The following is a 21356-nucleotide window of genomic DNA, read 5'->3' as shown; positions in this document are numbered from 1 at the left end:
CCCCGTAAGGTCCCCCCCAGTGGCGCCGCCGCAGGGGCCGGAGCGCGGTGTCCATCGAGCCCGGAGCGCCCTCTGCCGGCTCCACTCCAGGAATCGGCGCCCACGCGCCCGGGCTCCCCTGCACCCCCGCGCCGCCCACACTTGGCTGCTGGCGCGGCCCCAGACCTGCCCTGTGCGACATCGCGCCCCATCAGCCTCGGCCCCAAACGCCTTCCTCCCGGTTCGGTCCATGCGTCGTCTCTCTGCCCATCTAAGGATCAGTTAGGGAGAACCCACTAGGTGCCAGGCCGGATGCTGGGCACTGGGTTCTAGTAGTGGACAAGGGAGACCCCGTGCTTGGCTGCCTGCAGCTCACATCCAAGTGTGGAGCAGCTCTTGGATCCAACAGATAAGCGAGAATGAAAAAGGTCTGCTCAGGCCGAGAGCAGGGTTTGTCCTGACCGTGGCCAGGCCCATCCTGTCAGAGAGCCTTCCTAAGGCCTGGTACTGGGCTCGAACCCAGAGGTGCCCTACTTCTGCACAGCATCCCCAGCCTTTTGGCTTTTTCTGTCTTGAGAAAGGGTCTTGCCAAGGCTAGCTAGCATGGTGAACTTGCTGTTCTGCTGTAGCCCCCCAGGTGTGGGATTAGGGACCTGTGCCACTGCCACACTGGAGCAAGTGATTCTTTTTCTCTCTCTCTCTTTTAGTTGTAGTTGGACACAATATCTTTATTTTTATGTGGTGCTGGGAATTGAACCCAGGGCACTCCACTGCTGAGCCACAACCACAGCCCCTAGAGCAAGTTGATTCTTATTCTGAGAGATTTAAAGGAGGAGGGAAGTTGCCTCTGGCTAGATAGGAGCCTGTGCAAAGGCTCTGTGGCAGGTAGGCAGGAGCAAATCGAGTAAGGTGAGCATGAGTGGCTGGAAGGAACTGTGACTGGAACAGACAGGGGGGGGGTGGCCAGGCTGCAGGGGTGACAGGGGGTCCCTGTCCCTCCCTCCCAGAGCACACCCCCTGTGCCTGCCCTCTGCAGGCCTGCTCAGCTGCCTCACCCCACCCCCAGCCATAGGCAACCCTGGTTACCCCGCCCCCAGGCACAGAGACTTGGGTGTGGGAGTGGAGGCAGACACTGGTTTTATTTGTGACTCTGGAAGGAACAGGACCTGCACTCTTCCTGTCTGGGTGTTCAGCTGGCCCTGGTGAGCCCAGCTCACACCAGGTCCCGGGCCCAGGCCTACTCTGGCCTGTGGCCACCGCTCCTGCCTCGGGCCTTGGTCTGCACGTGGGCAGCAGGTACAGCCAGCTCCTCCCGGCCCTTCTGTCTCCGGCCAGGAGAGGCCCTGGCGCTGCGTCTTCAGTGGGCCCTGCTGCCGGCAAGGCTGTGGGGATGTCCCTCCTCCTCAGGGCCTGGGTGCCAGGACTCAGGTGGCACTAGGGTGGCTTCCTCGTCTCCTTCCTTAGCAGGGAGCTGGCCACCGCCAGGGCCCCGCCCTGCACAAACCGCACAAAGTTGTCCCCGGCCAGTGGTCCCACTGCGTACAGGCCCTCCTGGCGGGTGCTCTGGTAGGTGAAGGGGTCCACGTCGATGGGGTTCCTCTTGGCGCTCAGCGGCTGCTCGGGGTCCATGGCAAGGTCAGCGCCCGCCCCAGGGAGGAAGGAGAGGTCAGGGTGCGAGCCGATGAGGACCAGCACCAGCGAGACCCCGAACACCTGCTGGCCGCCCTGCGCGTCCTGGAACACGGCCTGGCTGTCCTCCTTGAAGAGCAGGGGCCGGTGCTCCGGGAGGCTGCGGTAGCCCTGGTAGGGGCTGGGCGACAGGAAGGACTGCTCGCGCATCATCTGGTGCACCTTGTGGTACTCGGGGTACAGCATCTTGGGCAGCTGGTTGAACACCAGGCCAGGGTCGTCCACCGGCCGCCGGAAGGCGTGGACCACGGGGATGTTGTAGTGGCGGGCAAAGAGCACGGCGTCGGCGGCGGACAGCCCCGCGCCCACGATGAGGACCGGGTCCGAGGCTGGGGTCACGACCCCCTGCCGCGTGGCCGCCTCCAGGGCTGACAGGTCGTGATGCACAAAGGGCAGGGCCTCCCCGGGGATGCCCAGCCAGGCCGGGCTGTCAAACGTGCCCGTGGCCAGGACCACGTTGTGAGTCCACAGCGAGAAGGGCTGCCGGCTCTGGTCCTTGGTGGTCAGGAAGCCGCTCACCTGGAAGAGGGGGCTCGGGCCCTGGGCCCCGGAGCCGCTGGGCTCAGGGGCCCCCCACTGCACATTCGTGACCACAGCACCAGAAATGAAGTTGCGGCTCAGCCCCTTCTTGACCACATAGTCCCTGTAGTAGCGGGCAATGTCCCCAGCTGTAGCTCGGCTGTTGCGAAGACCCCTGTGGGAGGACATGGGGGCAGGTGTCAGAGCAGGGACTGCCGTCCAGGGTGGGCAGGGCGTGACCAGCATGGTAGTGTCAGGCCCTGGAGCTGGGCAGCGGCTGTGCCACTCACCCCCCCCCCCCCCCCCCCGTAGGGCTGGGCAGGGCGGTTTAGCCTCGGGAAGCCTCAGTGTCCCCTTCTGTGAAGCGGAGCTGCAGGGGCACCTGGTGGGGCTGGGGCCTCCAGAGCCAGCTGTCTGGGTCCTGGTGCTGGCTCTGCTGCTGCTTAGTGTGCCAGAAACACCTGTGCCTCAGTGTCCTCTCGTGAAACAAGAGTGACCGTAGCCACAGGACCTGCTTCATGGGGTTGCCGAGGAGACAGGGGCCCTGATAAACCAAGAGCCTAGAGCCAACCGGCTGGCCTCCATCAGGACCCCAAGGGTTGATAGTGTTCCCTGGAAATGTGCTTCGACCCCGGCACCTCGAAGCTCAGGGGCAGGCAGGCGGCTCTGCACAGCTGGCGGCCAGGAGTGGGTTGCCCCTGGACGCAGGGGCTCCGGGGAGGGCTCTGCTGGGGCTGCTGGGACCTGCGCAGCCTGTGCTGGGTGAGCTGGGCGCTCCCCTGGGGAGGCTGTCTCAGTTTAAAAGCGACTTACACACCTCTCTGGAGGACAGCCGCGGCCACCAGAGCCAGGGCAGCTTTACATTTTCGTTGTTCCTGTAGCCTCGTCTGTCCCCTTTCCTGGAGCAGAGGCCGTGGGGCAAGCGTGGCCCCTGGCTTTGTGTACCTGCTGCCTGGCTTTAGGTGGCGTCATCTACCCAGCTCATGGACCTCTGGCTGAGGATGATCTGAACCTGGATCTGAATGGCTAAGTGCCACCATTGTGGCAGGGACTGACCACCCCCCAGGCCACGGAGCCAGCCCAGCCCGCCTGGCTGCCCCTGAGACTTGAAGTCTGGGATTGACTTCTGTGGCTCCCTCTCGCCCTCTTCTCTGTGACGGAGACCTGTCCGAGGTTGCCCTAAGTGGGGCTTTGGCAGCACACTGGACAGAGTTAACGCTCTGTGGCAGGCCGTGTGTTGGTGGCCATGTGGCAGTGCGACTAGGGAGGGGCGAGCAGGTTGAGGGCTTCACTCTGACCCTGAAGCACAAGGCCCTGTGCCCGTAAGTGTTCCACGGGCTCCTTGTGAGGGGCGCTGCGCCACTGAGTCCTCCCTGTGGAATTCTCGCCACACGAGGCTGACTTCAAAAGTGGGACCCAAAGGGCGTGTCTGCAGGTGAGCCTGAAGCTCACTCCACCTCACTACTGCCCTCCTGAACCTGCAGGTGGAGTCCACGCCACCAGGCCTGCTGGGCAGGGGATGCCCCCCGCAGCCTGGGGAGAGGAGGCAGCCCCACCTGCAGGGCGGACCCCACCCCGTGGGACGTGTTTGTTCCATGATTCCCCTGCTGCGCCAGGGTGGCGGGAGGGTGGTGGTGGTCAAGATGGAGCAGGAAACCAGATGGGGGGAGAGACCCCAGGTGGGACAGTGCTGGTGGAGGGGTGGGACTGGGGTTCCCTGTTTTCTCCATTTAAACAGCCTGTGGGGTGGTGATGCTTTAAAGGCTGTCATTTAGGAAGAGTCTCTCCTACCGCTGACCTGGGGTTCCAGGCTGGGCTGGGTGAGGAGGGGCAGAGGTGAGGGCAGGGCCAGGGCACCCTCGAGGCCGGCTGCCATGGGACGCGGGTCGGGAGGCAGGTCGGGGGTCTCCCATCAGGGCATAGGACACAGGGGGTCGGGGAGCCCAGACCCACTACCCACTCCTCTTTTTGGGGTCTCTGCCACCCCTTCCCTGCTCCTGGCCTCGGGTTCCCCCCCCCTCCCCGGGCACTGCGGGCTGCCTACCTGCGCTTCTTCTTCAGCCAGTCCTTGACCTGCAGGTCAGGAAGCCCCATCCACTGGCCTTGGCTCAGGGTCACCATGGAGCCTTCGATGGACTGTGTGGAGAGGGGTCTTTAGGCCCAGGCCTCGCCAGGCCGACCCACTGGGGAGGAGGAGAGGGATGTGGGGGAAGGGGACGAGAAGTGGGGAGGACAGGGAGGGAGTGGCCCCAGACCCGCAGCAGCTCAGCCCGCCCCGGCCACTCACATGCCAGGCCCCGCCGGGGAGGTTCCGGCCCAGGACCACGTGGGGGATGGCTCTCTGCTTCTCCTGCCTCCAGGTGAGGACAGATTCCAGGTTGCCCCCAAAGTCTGTGTCTGGGCGCAGGAGGGCATCGAAGAGCAGAGCCACGGGACTCTGGCAGCGGCCTTCCAGGCCTTCGGAGAGGTAGTCCAGGTCCTGGGAAGGGGTGCAGGTCAGGGGGTTGCTGGGGCAAGGCAGGGCCTCTCCCCAGAGCCTCAGGCCGGGAGGAAAGTGGGACTGGGCTGGGCCACCTCCCTGAGGCTGGGGAACGTGGTCTAATGGAGACGTCTGCGGCGGGGACTGTTGGGGACTCTCACTATAGGGTTTCTCCAGGAGCCAAAGGCCCGGGAGCACAGGCTGAGCGGGAATCTTAGGGGGTACTCGAGCAGTTGCCTGGTCCTGGGTTCCTACCCTGAGACCCGGTCAGGTAATCCTGGGAGATGCTGCCCCTAAATGAAAAGGCCCACAGTGGACAGTGGCCTGTTAATATTGCCAAACCCAGTGTCTCGGGTTTCCTGGAGTGAGACCATCTTCTCCACACATGAACGACATCCAGGAATTGGTGACTGATGGACTGATCCATTTGGAAGTTCCAGGGGTTGAACCCAGGGGCACTCCACCGCTAAGCTGCGTCCCCAGCCCTTTTTATTTTTTGAGGGACGGTATTGCCAAGTTGCAGGAGCTGGCCTGGAACTTGTGAGCCTCTTGCTTCAGCCTCCCAAGTCGCTGGAATTACAGGTGTGCACCTCTGGGCCCGGCTAGTTCTACCGGACTAGTGTCCTGGAGAGGGCACTTTGAAACACCTTGACCCTGCTCAGCTGGGTCACACTTCTGTCCTCCACTCCAAGTTGGGGTGGGAGAGGCCTGGAGGGTGGAGGCTGCCTGGAGAGGTGTGGAGGAGGGCAGCCTCCCTGAAGGGGGCAGGTGCAGGGGGGAGGGAGGGGGGAGGGAGGGAGAGTGGGACCCAGCTGGACATGGGGTGGGTCCTAGTTCTCTGTGGCTGAACTGAGCATTAGAACGTGCCACAGCGTCTCTGGCCTCACCCCGCTGTGACAACGAGGCTAGTCACAGACACTGCCGAGCATTCCCAGGGGAGCAAGATGTCCTGTTTGAGGGCCACGGTCTAGTGTGTGGTCAGACAGCTCACGTGGCCTCTGTGGGTCTGGCAGATGTCCCTGACTTCTCTGCCATGATGGACACCGTGTCTGCAGCTGGGCTCGCTTCCCCACACATACACTTGGGTTTTCCTTGGGAAAGCTGCGGTGTCCTCCTGAGACCGTGTGCCCCCCAGCCCTGGCCGCACGAGCCTGGCCCACCTGGTCCAGGATGGAGACCCCCGGAGCCTCGGCCAGCTTCCTCTGCAGCAGCGGGTGTGGGTGGACTGCATCTGGTCTCACGTAGGGGATGTGGCCTGAGAGCAGGTAGGACAAGCAGATGCCTGAGGGGCCGTTGCCTGTGGAGACAGGGTGGGTCAGAGAGGGCAGCCGAGCAGTCACTGACCGTGTACCAGGTATTATACCCACAGCTTTGAACACTGCTGCCACCGGGCACTGACTTTAGCGACGGAAATGCCGTCCTTTTTCTCATTTTCTACTTGGGGCACAGAGAGGGTAGGTAACTTCCCTGTGGTTACACAGCTTACAAGTAGATAAGCTGTGATTCAAACCCAGTCCAAGAACAATCAGGGAACCTGTGAGAAGCGTGAGCTTCTGAGGTCGCTGAGAACTAGAGCAACCATCTGGTCAATCAGGAGTGAACACCACACTCACTGACGGCTACTCGCCCTGGGGGTGAGCTTGCAGAGGTGGCCTGAGGAGGGGCATAGACCCCAGGTGGGGCCCCCTGATCTGAATGGATGCTCTTGGCATCTTCCCCGGGCTTTAATCAGGCCCAGCCTCCTCCCCCCCCCCCAGTCTCTCCCGGCCTCTTCTAATCGGCCGATTGCAGAATGCTGTCGGGAACCTGGGGGTTGGGGACATCCCCCTACTTCAACCTCATCTCCATCCCCTGTCATAGGAACCAAGTGCCAGGGCTCTGTGTCCCTGTGTGGGCACCTAGGACAGTGCCAGACGCAAGGCCGTCACAGGGGCCAGCACAGGTTTCGGCCGCCCCCATAGTTGCATGGTCTGTGGGTCCCAGCCGCCCGTAGAGGGAGGGCACAGGGAGGGGTCTATATGGTGCCCCGCAGCTTGCCACACGCACTTGGTGGCTTCGAGACAACCACAGTCAGGAGGTCAGACCCGCGGCCCTGGGCGTGCCCGCCCTGCCTGAGGTGACACTCACCAATGATGATGACAGGGAGGGGCTCCAAGCTGCTGGCGCTGAAGTGGTCCCCCCTTGAAGAGCTCATGGCTGGGGCAGGGGGCGCTGGAGGCTGGCAGCCGGCCTGCAGGCAGAGAGGAGGGGCCCCCTGGTGGTCAGGCTGGGGTCCAGGCCCTTCTCAGCTACGAGGTGGCCCCTCACGAGGCGACTCCCCTTCTCCCCTCCCTCCTCACCCACAGGTGCAGGACAGGCCCTGGCCCACTGGCTGGCCACCCCGCAGCTGCCTCTCTCCGAGGCCCACCTACTCTCCCCGCTCAGCCACGGAAGCCTCGTGTCTCCGTCCCGAGGCCCAGCCCTGCGGTGCTGCCACCCCAACACCCCACCTGGCCTCCCAGGCTCTCAGTGTAGCCCAGTGGGATTCGGAGTCACCAGCTTTGGGGAGTTGCTTCCTAGCTGGTGACAGTGAGCCTGTCCGAGACGTTGCTGAGCCCCAGTCTCCCATCTGTAAAATGGGATCCAGAGTCCCTACCCCAGGGCCCTGGAGGAACGGCAGGATAAGGTACCGGAGCGCCCGCTTAGGCCCTGGGTAGGCGTGCACTGGGGCTTACCGCCTGCTGCAGGGACCCAGGGAGAACCAGGGCCCTGGAGTGGTGTGGCTGGAGAAGGTGGGTCGCTGGAGCAGCAGCGCCCCCTGCTGGTCCTGTGTCCACTCACAGGACCCCAGCAGTTCTGAGAGCTGCAGGGCCCCAGGGGCTTCAGACCATCTGCCCCAAGTCCCCCAGACCAGTGGGCAGCGGCTGCAGCCTCAGCCTCACCCAGCCTGCCCAGACCCCTGCCGTCCAGAGGCCCACGAGGCTAAGCCACGCTGGGTGAGGGAAGTGGGCATTTGGCGTTCCACGCATTTCCCCTTTTCCACATCCCGCTCATGGGACCGATAGCACTGTTATTAACCCATCGCGCAGGTGTGCAGTGGGGCTCGGCACTGTGGCAGAAGCCGCTCCGTGGACTTGGCTTTCAAACCCAGCGCTAACTGGCACCGCGGCTCTGCCTGTGGCACCAGGCCCCTGGGCCCTCCCTGGAGGATGCCTGCCAGGCTGATGGACACTTGGCTTGCACACTGTCGGGTGAAGAGTGGGGACAGGTGCAGGGCCAGGGCCACCCAGAGTGGTGGGGCCTGGGCCTGCAGAGCCCTTTCAAAGGAGGCAGAAATCCGGGTGTTTGGGTGACTTCTCTGGTCAGGAAGAGCAGGCAACCCACATGCCCCATGTAAACCCTTCCCAGCCCACAGAGCACAGCTAGGGGCAGCACGTAGGAACACCCATGTCCACGGGCAAGCTGACCTGGAGAGGAGCTGGGCATCATCCCCTGGTGACAGCACCTGACCCCACCGTTCTCTACAGTGTGCAGGGAGCTTGCACTAAGTGACAGCTCTCTGTGCCCTGGGCAGCCTGAGCAGTGGGCCTTGCAGGCAAGAGGACATGCCAGTAGCTGGCCACGGGTTCGGGGCTCTCCATCCCTGAGAATGGGCTTGGTCTCAGCTGGGTTTGGGCCCAGAGAGCCTCCCTGTCCCGTCCAGGTAGGCCCTGTGTCCCCAGAATCTGAGACCTCTTGCCTCTCCCAGGACAGAAGAAAGGTGGCCTTTTGCATACAGAGGCCCTGTGCTGTCTCCAGCACAGGGAGAAGATGGCGATGGCGATGGTGATGATGACAAACGACTAGCATTTCTATACCGCATGGAGTTGGTGGGGCGCAGAGCCTGCCCCCACCCCGTATATGATCACGGATTGGACCTTGTGAGTGCGCCTCTGGGGCTGGAACCCGGGCGCTCATGCCAGGCAGGCCCAGCCCCGACTGAGTCTGTTTAGAGTGTGGTCAGGTACTCTTACAATCACGCCCATGTTACAGATGGGGAAACTGAGGCCCGGGGAGCTTCTCGTGGCCCATTACAGTTTGTGAGAGGAGGGTGCCGCAGCTGGATTTGAGCCAGGCTGCCGATCCACAGTCTCTGGGTGTTCCCTGCAGCGGGCTGGCTCTTGCCAGAGACCCCTCAGTCTGGCAGGTGCTCTCTGTCCCTGTTGCCCTGCGGCTCTGCCCAGTGCCTGTTGCAGGGAGGGACGCTCAGTGCTGGGCTGTCGCAGCTCCCAGATTTCTGCTCTGAGGGACAGTTTCTCTCCAGCCACCAGCACCAGGTGTGTCCAGAGCCTTGGAGACCTGGGCTGCAGTTCCCAAAGGGCAGGCTCCCCCTCGCTCGGGGCCTCTGCTAATGGCCCTGGGGTTCCTCACGCCTGTCTTCCCTGTCCCCGAGCACCAGCAACGGGGCAGCGACGGTCCCGAGAGAGCGCTTCCTGCACCTCACCCCCTTTAACTCCCTTCTCAGAAGAGGAAGCAGGCTCAGGAGGTGAAGCCGCTCCTCCAGGGCTTCGGAGCCCCCAGATGCATGCGCCAGCCTGTGCCCCCAGCCCACCCCCCCACTTCTTTGGGATTCTGTGCTCCGCAGGCAGGCGCTGGCAGGAGTCCCCATTCACGGAGGACAGCGGAACTGCTTCCTGGACAGCGGAACTGCTTCCCTCCTCTCCCTTCGCAGGGGCAGAGGCGCTGATTACTGCCAGGGTTTTGACTCCTTGTTCAGAGTTCCCTCCCAGAACTGGCAGGCCCTGAACAGAAGCTTCTAGATGCCACACACATGAGGTCACCACCCAGGGGCTGGACCCAGAGGTCACTTCCTGTTCAGAGTGATACAGGATGTCCCAAAGTCCGGAGCCGTGCAAAGCCCTCACTCACACCCTTGCACAGCTGCGTGCTGCAGGCTGACAAGGGACCTTCAGGTGTCAACTGTCCCAGCCCCTTTTGTGCTGCCTGGTTGTGGAGTTGGAAGGATCCATTTTTAATACTATCCTTGTCCCTCTGACTAAAGATGGCAGATTTGGATGGAAAAAGTGAACACTAAAAGTTGATTATTTAAATTTCACAAAAAGCAAATAGGTATAAGAGAAATGGAAATAGTTGTGCCTTCAAACCATGTTTCTGTTTGCAGCACTGGTACCTCTGAGGCAAGGAGGACTGCCCAGGGTACGGGACTCTGGGACCCGGTGTGGCTGCATTTTGGGGGTCCTCTGGTGGCCCTTGGCCCCTTTGACTTTGACAACACCCGCGAGCTGGGTTTCCTCAGCCCCACCCCACAGAGCAAGGAACTGAGGCGGGAGGAGGTGGGCTGTCCAGGTCACCAGGAATGCCCCCACACACGTCTAGTTCTGCCCCTTGACGCCTGTCCAAGTGAGGACGAGCCCCCTCTTCAGCAAAGCCGCAGGTAATAGTGACATCAAGATCAAGTGACATGAGATCCTGGGGGTGAGGATGAGGAGGTACACTGTCCCCCAAGTGCTACCTGTGCTCAGTTACCGGAGCCCTCACCCCGCCAGCGGAACGCCTCTCTTGGGCCCATCCCCTCTCCCGCGTCCTCTCAGTGAGAAGCCAAGTCCCCGGGACTCCCACGGCTCTACCCCACCTGACCGGCAGAGGTGGGGACCCCAGGGCTGCACCTCGCCTGGCCCGGGACTCGGCAGGGAGCCCAGCTGGCCACGCCTCTTTCTTGCCAAGAGCAGTGACTGGGCTGGGATGGCAGGAGTGGGCTGGGACCCTGGCAGCTGGCAGCTGTTGGGCTGGGGGCCAGGTACCTGGCCATGGGCATGGCCAGGAGGAGCCAGGAGGGCCCCCTGGGGGGCAGAATCACACTGGGCCTCTGCTCTGGGCCCCCAGGGAACTCTGCCTGGGACTCTGCCTGGCTCCCTTGAGGCTGGCCACCCCTGCCCCCTGCACCAGGACGGTCCACCCCAAGCCTTGCCCAGGCCACTCACCTGACGGTAGTGGGTGAAGGGGAACGGGGGGGAGCCCGGCCTGGACAGACACGTGGAGGGCTGGGCTCACGGTGTTCACCCAAGAAGCAGCAGGCCCATTACCACTCTGGGCTCCCAGAGGCTGTGTGAGGCCAGGGGGAAGCGAGGGTATTTCACCGGGCGGGAGGGGGCGGGAGGAGGCGGTCCGGGAGGTGGGCGGGGCCAGGAAAATCACTTTCATAAGCGTGAGTCAGCAGGGGCCCCTGGGTGAATGAACTTGCCCCTGGGCCGGCTTAAAGGGCCCCTGCTGGGCCATCCGCCAGGGGGCAGTGGGTGGCCCTCCCCCAGGCCATCCCACCAGCCAGGACTGCTCTCTGAGACTCAGTCCTGAAGGAAGGACCTTGACCCCTGGAGGAACCAACCTGGCTGTTTCCAAGGGAGCCGGAGACAGCTCGGCTGAGTTCACTCAAACCCATCGCCCCTTTAATAGGAGAATACACCCCAGGTCCCTCCCTCCACCTGGACCCCACTGCACGCCTCAGCGTCCCCGGTCCAGCTTGTCCTGCTAGGACCCCAGATCTGCCGCTTCCCGGCTCTGGACAAGCTGCCTTAAGACTGAGCCTCAGTTTCCCCACCCGAAAAACGGGCCGAGAGAGTGGGGCACGCTGTCTGCTCTTACTTCCCTGCACCCGGGAGGTGCCTCTGTGCGCCGGCTCCCGTGCCTGCAGGAGGCTTGCACACAGCTTGGGCTTCGCATTCAGCACACAGCACGTGGCCCACAGACCTGGGGACACACACAGTCACACCACTGTGACATTGGTCAGTGTCACTGTTGCCTCAGCCTCCTCTCTGCCCCTTTGACTGGGGGCTGCAGGTGCCACCAGGGCTGGGTCCAGTGCGGGGGGGGGGGGGTGCAAACTTCAAGGGGCAGCAAAAAGCTCACCTCACCAACCAAGAAATGATAGTCTGATTCAGTTTCTAAAAATCAAAATGAATGCAGAAGAGTCAGGATGAGCAGAACGTTAAAGTTTTAAACAAAGGCCACGTGCGCGGGAGCGCGTGCCAGCTCAGAGCCCAGTGCAGAAGGGAGAGGGGCGATCGGGGCTGCCCTGCCGTCTTAAGATTTTGTTCCTTTTAAAACTAATTCGTATCTTATTTTTTTCATGAATTTTGATTCTTAAAAACACCGCAGGAACACTGGCTCCCGATGGTGGACGCGCCTTGGTGTTCTTCAAATTTTGAGCCCAAGGAGATGCCCCTCCTCCCGGGTCCTGGACACGGGCCTACCTGGGAGTGGTGAAGCCACAGCCCGCAGGGGAAGCAGAGCAGGGGTGAATGGGAAGGGCTGGCGGCATGCGGCCTAGGGAGGAGGTGGCAGGCTGAGCCCAGGGCCAGGGTCTCCAGGGCCGCTGAGCGCAGCCAGGCCTGCACTCCATCCTCCCCGGGCTCCGGGGCCCAGACCTTTGCCCAGGGAAGCATGCCTGGTGTTTGAACGCTTTGTTGTCCCTGGTGTGAAGTTCCTGGTCTGTTTTGAATGAGGAGTCACACTTTCATTTGCACTCTGTGAGTCTTGGTGGGTGCAGGCTGCCCCTGGGCTCAGTCCCCACGGGCTTGGGGAGCTCCTGCAAGGCACCAGCTCCCTTGGAGCCTGTCTTACTAAGAGTGATCCTTTCCTCCTGGCATGCGGGTGGCAGTGACCCTTGGGGCAAGATGACAGTGCCCAGGAGAGGGGCCTCAGCTCCCCTGCAGGCTTCTGTCCCTACTGTGTGACCTGGGAGGGAGACACCCCTCGGTGGTTCTCTGTTCTAGCCGAGGCTTGTGACCAACACCCCTGACACTTTGAAGGTGTACCTCTCCACACCAGGCCTGCACGGGCGTCTGCACACCGGGGGAGCCACGGGAGCTGGCAGGCAGGCAGGCAGTGGCACGGAGGCCTCCTGATCACCGGCCCCGCCTGGCAGTGCCTCAGGTCTCTACTCCCCATCCCACCGCCCAGGTCCACCACACCCCAGAGGTCTGGGAGGTGTAAACGGCGGCAGAGACGCCCCAGGCGCAGGGGCTCTCCCATGGAGTGTCCCTGCTGGCGGGGCTGAGGCTGAGTCTTGGGGAGGTCTTTAAGGAGAGCCCAGCCCGGGAGGGGGCAGCCTCCCTGGACGCCCAGCCTGGTTTCCTGCAGACCTGCCCCACCCCCACTGGCCCTGACCCCTTATCTGGATTTTGCTGAGTCGGAGAATTTGCCGATAGGGTGATTGTGGGGGCAGAGGTGGACTTTCTTCCCATTGCCTGTTTACCTGCCGGAGATTATTGGGAACAGAGTTATTGAGTTGTCTTTAGAGACCTCGGAGAAAATAAAACAGATAGTGTCCAAAGTAGGCCAAAGGGGCAACGATTAGAGGGGTGCTGGAAGGGGAGAGCCTCGAGACTGGGTCCCGGGGCCTGCACCCGCCTTGTGTCCTGCTGGGCCTCGGGCTCGGGAGGCTGCGGAGCGTGCCAAGCGCGGTGCCATGTTGGGCTGTGCTGCAGGGGGCCACCAGGGGCCGTGGGGAGGGGCAGGCGCCCAGGGAGACTGACTTCAGCCCCCCGAGAAATAACTGCTGGAAGCCTGCGCCCGTCCCTGGCCTACTTGCACCAGAGTCTACTTCTCCATGCCCTGGATGCAGGGTCCCAGCGGCCTGTTTTCTGGCGCTTCTCGCTCTCAGGGTAAAACGCACAGGAGGGGCTGGCGGGCTCCTATGAACAGTCGGGCCGTCTCTTGTTATGGGCGCGTGGAGGGGAGCCGGGGCACTGGGCTAAGCAGAACCTGACCGGAACCGGCACGGCCCACTTCCCTTCCCGCTGGAGCGCTTCAAGCTGCACCTGGGCTCCCCTGGCCTCCAGGGAGGCCCTGGCCAGGACACTGTCCCTGCTGCTGACACAGTGAGACACCAAGACGGGCAGCAGGATGGCCCGCGGTGTCCTAGGAGCCCCCTCGACGCCCCACGGTGTCCCCAGTGGCTGGACAGGGTGTCCCAGGAGAGGCGCCTGCCTTCTGAGCCTCAGTTTCCCCACCTGAGCACCGTGTGCCGTGTGGAGCTGGCAAGGTGACCGCAGGCCTGGCTTGCCAACAGGCCGGGGGCAGCTGCTCACTGCATTTGGCACTGCGGCCCCTCCTGGGTCTCTCCTCAACCCCCTGCGGGTGGCTTTGAGGGTCCTCACACTGAATCGGACCCCGATGAACTCCTCCATTTCTCTCTCCCCTGGGAATCCCAGAACCTCAGAGCGACTCCTCTTGCCTCCTGCTACCTCCCTTCTCTTTTCTGTCCCTCTTTGGCCTTTTCCTCAACCAGGGGCTCCCACAGCTCTGCCACTGCTGGGCACCTCCAGGTACTGGGCACTGGGAAACACAAAGGCGGTTCAGAGAGGCTCATCTCAGGCCTGAGGTCACACAGCATTGAGCAGCAGAGCTGGGGCTTGAACCCAGGACTGCAGCTGCAGAGCTGGAAACTTCCAGGAGAAAGGAACAGAGCGAGGGAACAAAGGGAGCCTATCCCTGATCAGGCACCACCGCACTGCGAGGAGCAGGTCCTAAGGGCCACAGTGTCAGAGCACCACTTGGTGGCTTCATGGTACATTTGATCCACACCCTGGGTCCAGGGAGGCGGCAGGGTCTGCTGTTCTCCCCATTCCACAAGTGAGGACACGGAGGTCCTGAGCATGTCAGACACACCAAGTCACAGTGGGGGAGCCGGGGTGGTGACCTGCCCTGCCCCACTTGGGCAGGAGGAGACAGGCCCATCCAGCACTGTTGTGGGAGCTAATATTTGTCCAGGGCCACGCTGTTTACAAAGTCCTGTCTACACACAGTCTCATTGATTTCCCCAGCAACCCAGAGAGCTGGGCAGGATTTCCAGTAACGACTTCAATCTACCCGTGGAGAAGCCCTCGGGGAATTTGCCCAAGGCCAAATTCCTGGAGCAGGGAGGGGGTCAGACTTCCATCTGCCCCAGAGGACAGCAGCCAGCACAGGACTGTCCTGTGGGCTTCTGGGGAAACTGCCAACACTGGGGACCAGGGCCTGCCCCGTGGCTGGGGAGGTCAGGAGCCTTGGGAGGAAGGAGGAGGGCCTGCCAGAGCCTGGGAGGGCATCTGCACAGGGTGCCGCCGGGCAGCCACATCCTCGGGTTCCCTGTATCTCCCTTTTCCTTAAGAACCCCGGGGAGCCTCTGTGGGAATGCTGTCCTGAGTGGGTGGTGAGCGCCCAGGCCAGGGGTGTGCAAGGCTTTCGCTGGGGTCAGTCGGGCCAGGATTCCAGTTCTGCACTTTCAGCTGTGTGATTTGGAGCAAGTGGCTTGGACTCTCTGAGCTCCTTGGCTGTGACAAGGGAACTATGACACCTACTTTGTCCCCACAGCACATCCCCCCCGCAATCAACTGGAAGGGTTCTGGAGGGTGTTGCGGCCCAGTCTCCCCACTGGGCTGGGTGCTGCTGGGCGCAGGGGGTTTCACTCCTGCCATAGCTGGAGCCGAGGGCCTCTGTCCTCACAGCCTGGCATGGAGGGCCACCTAACCACGCCCCACCTAGCCCGTCTTCCTGCAAGTCACATTTGCTCTGCCATTGCAGGAACAGACGTGGGGGGCCAACAGCATCGTCAGAGGAGCCTGGCCATTGGGACAGCAGGGCCACTTTGACCCCAAGAGCCCCGACTCCACCAGCTGGAGGGGGTCTCGTGGTCACCTTGCTTATACTATGTGGCGGGATGAGCCTGTGGCTCTCCTGGGTCTGTGACATTGGCTCTGACTCGAGGAGGACCCGGCGTTTATTCCCTCACTCTTTCTGAGCAGGCCTTGCTCGAGCCTGGGCTCCAATCTTAAGGGACGAGTCCTAAGGGGAAGCCCCAAGCAAGAAATGGCTGCAGAGAACAGGGCGACATCCCTCACGGCGTCGGCGTCGATGTTAAGAGCACACACTGAGAACTTCCATGTCCACCCACAGGGAAGCCTTCAGTCCACACTGGAGCCCAGAGAGCAAGGTCGTCAGCCTTCAGAGCAAGCAGCGAGGGCCGGACACAGGGATCCCAGCCACTCCAGAGGCTGATGCGCGAGGATTGCAAGTTCGAGGCCAGCCTCAGTGACTTAGGAGGCCCTAAGCCACTTAGTGAGACTTTGACCCAAAATAAAAAATTTAAAGACTGGGCATGTGGCTGAGTGGTAGAGCACCAGGGTTCAGTCCTAACCCTGACCCTGACCCTGACCCTGACCAAGAAGCAGCAAGGAAACGAGACAGCAGATCGTGGACTGGACTGAAGGCGAGTCCCAGGTGTGGGCCTGGGGGTGGGACGGGAGAGGACTGGGGTGGGGGACCCTAGAAGGATCGCCGGCGGCGCTGAAGGATTTTACATGGGTTTTTAGACCCAGATTTCTGTTACTGTTCTATAATAAACAACAGTTAAGTCCAAGCAGTTCAGGGGGACGGGTCTCTGTGTGCGGTGACGGGTCTCTGTGTGCGGTGACGCTCACGCACTTGTTACAAACGCCCACGGGGCCCTGACCCCAGGAGGGGCTCAACGACTATTGGGTCCATTCATCTTGTTGCTTCCAGACTTTTCTGGTCCAGTCCTGAGCATCTTGGCTTCCGGTCGACACGCCTTCCAGGTAAAGTTGGTGACGACTCGCCCCTGGCAGAGGGAGGAGTGAAGGGCCCTGTAGGATTCAGAGGCTCTGGGTCCCATCTCGGCTTTGGAACTGGTGATCTGTGTCCCTTTCCGGGACCTCCCTGCTGCTCTAGGCCGCTGGTCGCCTGGCAGCTCCCCGGGAAGTGATGGGATCCCCCACCTCCCTCACCCCCTGGGCATTCGCACGCTGGGCCCAGTGACCTGCTCCCGTGGCACCTGAGACTTCCTAGACCCGGGGTCCCCAGGCTGCCCTCCACCCGGAGTCCACCCCCTGCGCTCTCCCAAGCCTCTGCGCTGTCCTGACATCGGCTCGCGCTTGAGAACTGTGCCCACAGGACAGGATGGTCCACCCACCCCAGGCCCCTGTCTCCACTGTCCTCCAGACCCGTGTGTAGGCTCAAGACGGAGGGAAAGCCATGTGGCCTGCGCTCCCGGGGAGCCTGGGGGGGGGGGAGCTGCTTTCCTACTGTCTCCTAGTCCTGACACAGAGGCTGGAATTCTGCCTGGAAGGGCCTCAGCCTCGGAGCTGGAGTTCTGGCACATGCCCCACTGGTTTGTCCCTGCCCTTGAGGGTCCTGCAGTTTCCTAGGGCTCATCAGTGGGGACAGTAGCACTGAGAGCGAGTGCCCAGGTCCCCCACACGTGGGAGTGCAGTGCAGAGCTGGTCCAGGCTGCCCGGGCTGTCTGACCAGGGCCTCTCCCAGCTCCCGGTCCCTCTGACAAGCTCGGACCTGTCCGGCTCTTTGCCCTGCCAGCGCGGCCTGGGAGCCCCGCGCCTATCGAGCTGTTTTCTCTCTGGCATCCAGGTCTCCTGCCCCTTGGTCCCTTTTACTTTTTGTCTCTTGTGTTTCTAAAAAAACCCCTGTTTACTGCCCTTATCAGGCTGTGCACACCCTCACCTGCCTTCCAGGCCAGGTGAGGTCAGTGACCTACCCTGCGGTCCTGGGAGCCAGGCCTCTCCTGGGAACGGGATGGGAACAGCTGGCCTCCACTTCCGGGCAGAGGACAATGGGCCCCAAACACCTGGAGGTTCCAGGAAAAGCGCCCAGGGCTTTGGCTCCTGTGAAGGACGTGGGAAGCCGGCTGGGCCCACAGACTCCAGAGACTCTTCCAGACTCAACCTTAGGTCCTGCCCGCCCCGCTGAGCCTCCTCCAGGGGCTGCCTACTGAACCCCCAGGGCCTCCTGCCCTCAGGCCCCGAGGACCTGACAGGGGCACTGCCTGGGCTCTCGCTGCTGTCCCAGGTGACCCCCTGTGCTAGCTGCTCTTCCAGGAGGCCCTGCTCGGCTTCACCTTGGCTTCACCTTGGCCGGGCAGAGATGGCCTTGGTGCTGGTGTCTCCCAGCCCCGCCGCAGGCTGCGCCGTCCCAGGTGCTCTACCAACACGTGCTCAGCCCACCCAGGAGGCTCCTGACCGGGGAACTGGACCACAGGAGCCAGCAAGGCTCCCTGCCCACGTGTCCTGGGCGGGATAAAGAAATAAGAAGGAGATTTGGAAAGAATTAGGGCCTGGGGACGTCCTAGAAGCCCTTTGGAAAGGTGGCACTTTGTCGAGATGGCCTTGGTGGCTGGGAGGGGTGGGTGGGGAGTGGGTGGGGCTGAGGGGTCAGGGTGGACCCTCTCGGGTGTGGAGGCCTGGGCGGGGGTTGGAACCCAGGAAAGAGGGAGGGGCCCTGAGAGGGGCGAGGCCTGGCTGCTGGGGACAGGGAGAGCGTGAGGCCGGCAGGAGGGAGCCAGGGGAGCAGCCAGCAGCTGGGGCAGCCGCTCTGGGACGGCTGGCTACACCCTGGGCTGGCAGCTGGTTGGTGAGAAGGTGGACGGGTTCTGGCTGGGTCTGTGGCCTACTCCTGCAGCGTGGACTCCCGCTGGGACTGGCTGCCAGCCCCACCCACCATCCTGTGCAGAGCTGGGATGCCACTGGCCCCGGAGACAGCGAGAGGAGGGGAGGCGTGGGGAAGGCACAGTCTGTGGTGGGAGCATGAGATGCACGGAGGGCAGATGGCGGGCCTTCCCTGGGCAGGAGCTGGGAGTCGGCGCTCGGAGCCTGAGATGCTGCAGGCCTCTGGCTGGGTGTGGGAGGGGGTGGGGGCGCGAGGTCTCTGCTGGAGCGCAGCTTGGTCCTGCTGGCATGGACGGGGCAAGGCAGGGACAGAGGCGGCCCCGGAGGGGCAGCCAGGAGAGGGTCAGCACTGACGCTGACGGGGAGAAGTGACTCTGGCCTGTTGAATGAAGGGCCTCTGCTGGCCTGCAGGGGGCCCTGCCTCCTGCTGAAGCCCGTGACCCCGAGTTTGGTGGGGATTCTGGGGCCCTCTGGAGCTCAGGGCTTAGTCTGTGAGGGTCTTTCAGAGCAGCCTGGGAGGGTCCCGCTGGCTGGGGGCCAGAGTGGCAGGGCGGCCCAGGGGAGGAGGGAGAAGTGGGGCTCACTGCACAGGGCCGCGCCCAGGAAGAGGAGGCTGGGCTAGGAGGACCCTGGCCATCTCCACGTCACCTGGGGACAGGAGCTGTTCAGACGTCTACAGGTGAGTGACCAGCGTCTCCCGGGCAGCTGCCTGGCCTGGTTTCCCCCAATTCCTCCCCAGACCCAGGGTGGAGCCTGTTGTGTGGGCACTTTTGGTCTCAAAGGAGACAAGACCCAGGATGTGTCCTTTGAAATCACCCCGAACTGAGACCAAACTGGCCCTGGTCTTCACATTCACTATGGTCCCCATGGCTGCCACCACCATTGCCACTGCTACCTTTGTTATCATCATCACCATCTTACATTCCCACTCCATCATCAGCATGTCACCATCGCCACCACTGTCACCACCGCCACCTTGGGATCACCCCTGGGTCACCGGCTGTTGGGAGGGGGAGAATGAGACCCTCGCCCAGCTGTATTTGCCAGTTCTCGGCAGTGACCAAGTACAGCTGGTACATTTTCCGGGGGGGGGGGGGGCATTGAGTGGCGGAACTGAGACACTGGTAAATACGCCGTGCGGAGACCGGGGCGGGGACGGCGGCGGGGGGGGGGGGGGGGGGAACAGTCTGAATAGATGAGACCCCTGCCTTGCCCACACGGCTCTCTGGCAGGACCCGACAGGCCTGGGCCCCTCGGGCGTGCTGGGAAGCCAGCCATGTGACCCTGGCTCTGCTGCCCTTCAGGGGCAGGGTGCCCGCCAGCAGCACAGTCAGGTCTGGGCAGGCCCCGGCGCTGTGCACGATTGGCACAGGTGGGTGAGGAGGAGCAGCCCGGCTGCGTGGTGGAGAGAGGAGAGGGTGGTGCTGCGTGGGCGGGTGTCCCACGCCCAGGGCCAGGATGCTGGTGGAGGTCAGCTCCGCTCCCTCACAGGCTGCCCGGACGGGCTTGCTGCTGTCAGGGACTCTGGAGGAACCCAGGCTACGGTGGCCTCTTTCCGTGTCTGAGCCCCACCTCTCCCTCCATTGGCTCAAGGTGGGCATCCTGTCTCCCTGGCGGGCAGGATCGGTCTCCTCCTGATCTGGGTCTTCCTCACCCTGGGGTCTCTGTGGCCGACTTGGAGTCTGGGCCTTTCCTTCAAGTGGATCCCACACTCCGAGGGCGCTGTGCCTCCTGTCCTCGGGAGAGAAGCTGAGAACGGGGATGGGGTGCATCCAGGTCACATGCCATCTGCCCCAGAGTCCATCCCCAGCTCTTCCCCTCTGATGTGGTGCTGACCACTGGGGAGGGATCAGGGCTCCCGCCCTTCATTTGCTCAGGGGACATCAACATGCCAGACGCTGTGCCACCTGGTGGGCACAAGAAGGTGGAGACTGAGGCACGGGCCTTGTCCTCGTGGGGATGACAGTGCCGTGGGGGAGACAGCAGATGGACACGGTCTGGCAAGTTGGGAAAGACTCCCTGAGGGCAGGACCCCGGGGCTGGAGAGAGGCAGGAGCTGGTGAGGGCCCAACAAGACCCTCAGGCAGGGCCCACAGCAGGTGCAAAGGCCCTGAGCATGGGGGAGTCTTTGGGAGATGAAAAGGGCTTTCTCCTGAGAGCACCGGGGAGGGACGCAAGAGGAGATCTGCATTTGAGAAAGGCTGTCGAGGCTGAGAGCACGTCTGGGTCACAGGCTGTGGCCACGGTCCCAAGAAAGTGTCAAGGTCACAGCTGCTTCCCAGACCCAGGAAGAGGTGGCGGAAGCTTTGCTAGGAGCCCCTCTGCCGTGACGCCGGCATCCTCCTAGCCTGCACCTGACTGTCCCCTCCCAGACTTCTCTCCTGACCTCTGCTTCCTTCCTCAGCCGCTGGGCTTTGTCTCCAAGTTCCTGGCTTCTGAGCAGGAGGCCTCTCTTCCTGTGGTCAGACGGGCATCCTCGACATCTGTGAGCCCTGTTCTGCCCTGGGCTTTCACAGGGCACTGTCCCCACCCCGGCCCAGCACCTGTCTCCTGTGCCGTGAGGCATCCCTCCCTGCAGTCGCTTGGCTTTCCAGCCACTGCACGCTCTGGCCCCCGCAGGTCACCCTGGTCCAGGGGGGGTAGACCCCTGGCCACGCCTCCTGCATGCTTGCTGGTCGCAGCCCAGAGAGCTCCGGGCTCTGCTGCATGGGAACTGCCACCTCCAGGCCTGGGGACGTGGGCAATGACTCTGTTGCAGTGGAACCCCCTTCCTTGGAGCAGAAGAAAAAAAGCACCCAGGTGTGAGCCCCAGGGCTGCACCAGCAGCGCCTCCAAGGATCAGCCGTTCCCAGGGGGGTTCACTCGCCGGCAGGCCTGGCCCCCGAGGGAGGTGCTCACCAGGGAGGTGCTCACGCAGGTGTCTCGCCCCCCAGGGCGGAGGCGGGCATGCTGCACTGGTGCTCCGCTCATTCTCTACCTTCTCCACCCTGCTCTGAGCTCTGGGGAGCACTGCACCCTTGGCCCCCTGGCCAGCTGGCCCTGGCTGAGTTTGACCAACAGGGGCCGGAAGAGGGAGCGGCCAGGGCAGGCAGCAAGTGTTTAGCTCCTAATTTGGGGGGGCAGTGTGGAACCCCTATTTGTAGTTTGTGGTGCATGTCGGGTGAGCACCCCTGCCGTGGGCAACTTCAAGGGGCCAGCGTGACTCTTCAGAAGGGCGAGCAGGGAAGAGACCTAGTGACCTGGCGCTTCAGCGCACGGAC

The 21356-nt window shown here is 62.8% G+C and overlaps 1 protein-coding gene across 1 annotated transcript; it reads right to left on the bottom strand.

Moving 5' to 3' along the window:
* Positions 1-1093: 1093 nt before the first annotated feature.
* Positions 1094-10756, bottom strand: Osgin1 (oxidative stress induced growth inhibitor 1). The gene is made up of 6 exons (XM_027933214.3): positions 10627-10756; positions 6794-6896; positions 5827-5963; positions 4475-4666; positions 4232-4323; positions 1094-2362 (listed from the first exon to the last, which is right to left on the bottom strand). The coding sequence occupies exons 2-6, from the start codon at positions 6858-6860 to the stop codon at positions 1414-1416; spliced, it is 1437 nt and encodes a 478-aa protein (XP_027789015.2). The 5' UTR covers positions 6861-6896; positions 10627-10756; the 3' UTR covers positions 1094-1413.
* Between the last annotated feature and the right edge of the window lie 10600 nt (positions 10757-21356).

This window comes from Marmota flaviventris, chromosome 18 (assembly GCF_047511675.1).
Source record: "Marmota flaviventris isolate mMarFla1 chromosome 18, mMarFla1.hap1, whole genome shotgun sequence".
NCBI lineage: Eukaryota > Metazoa > Chordata > Mammalia > Rodentia > Sciuridae > Marmota > Marmota flaviventris.
The sequence above is the reverse complement of the archived record's forward strand: the minus strand, read 5'-3'. Positions and strand labels throughout refer to the sequence as shown.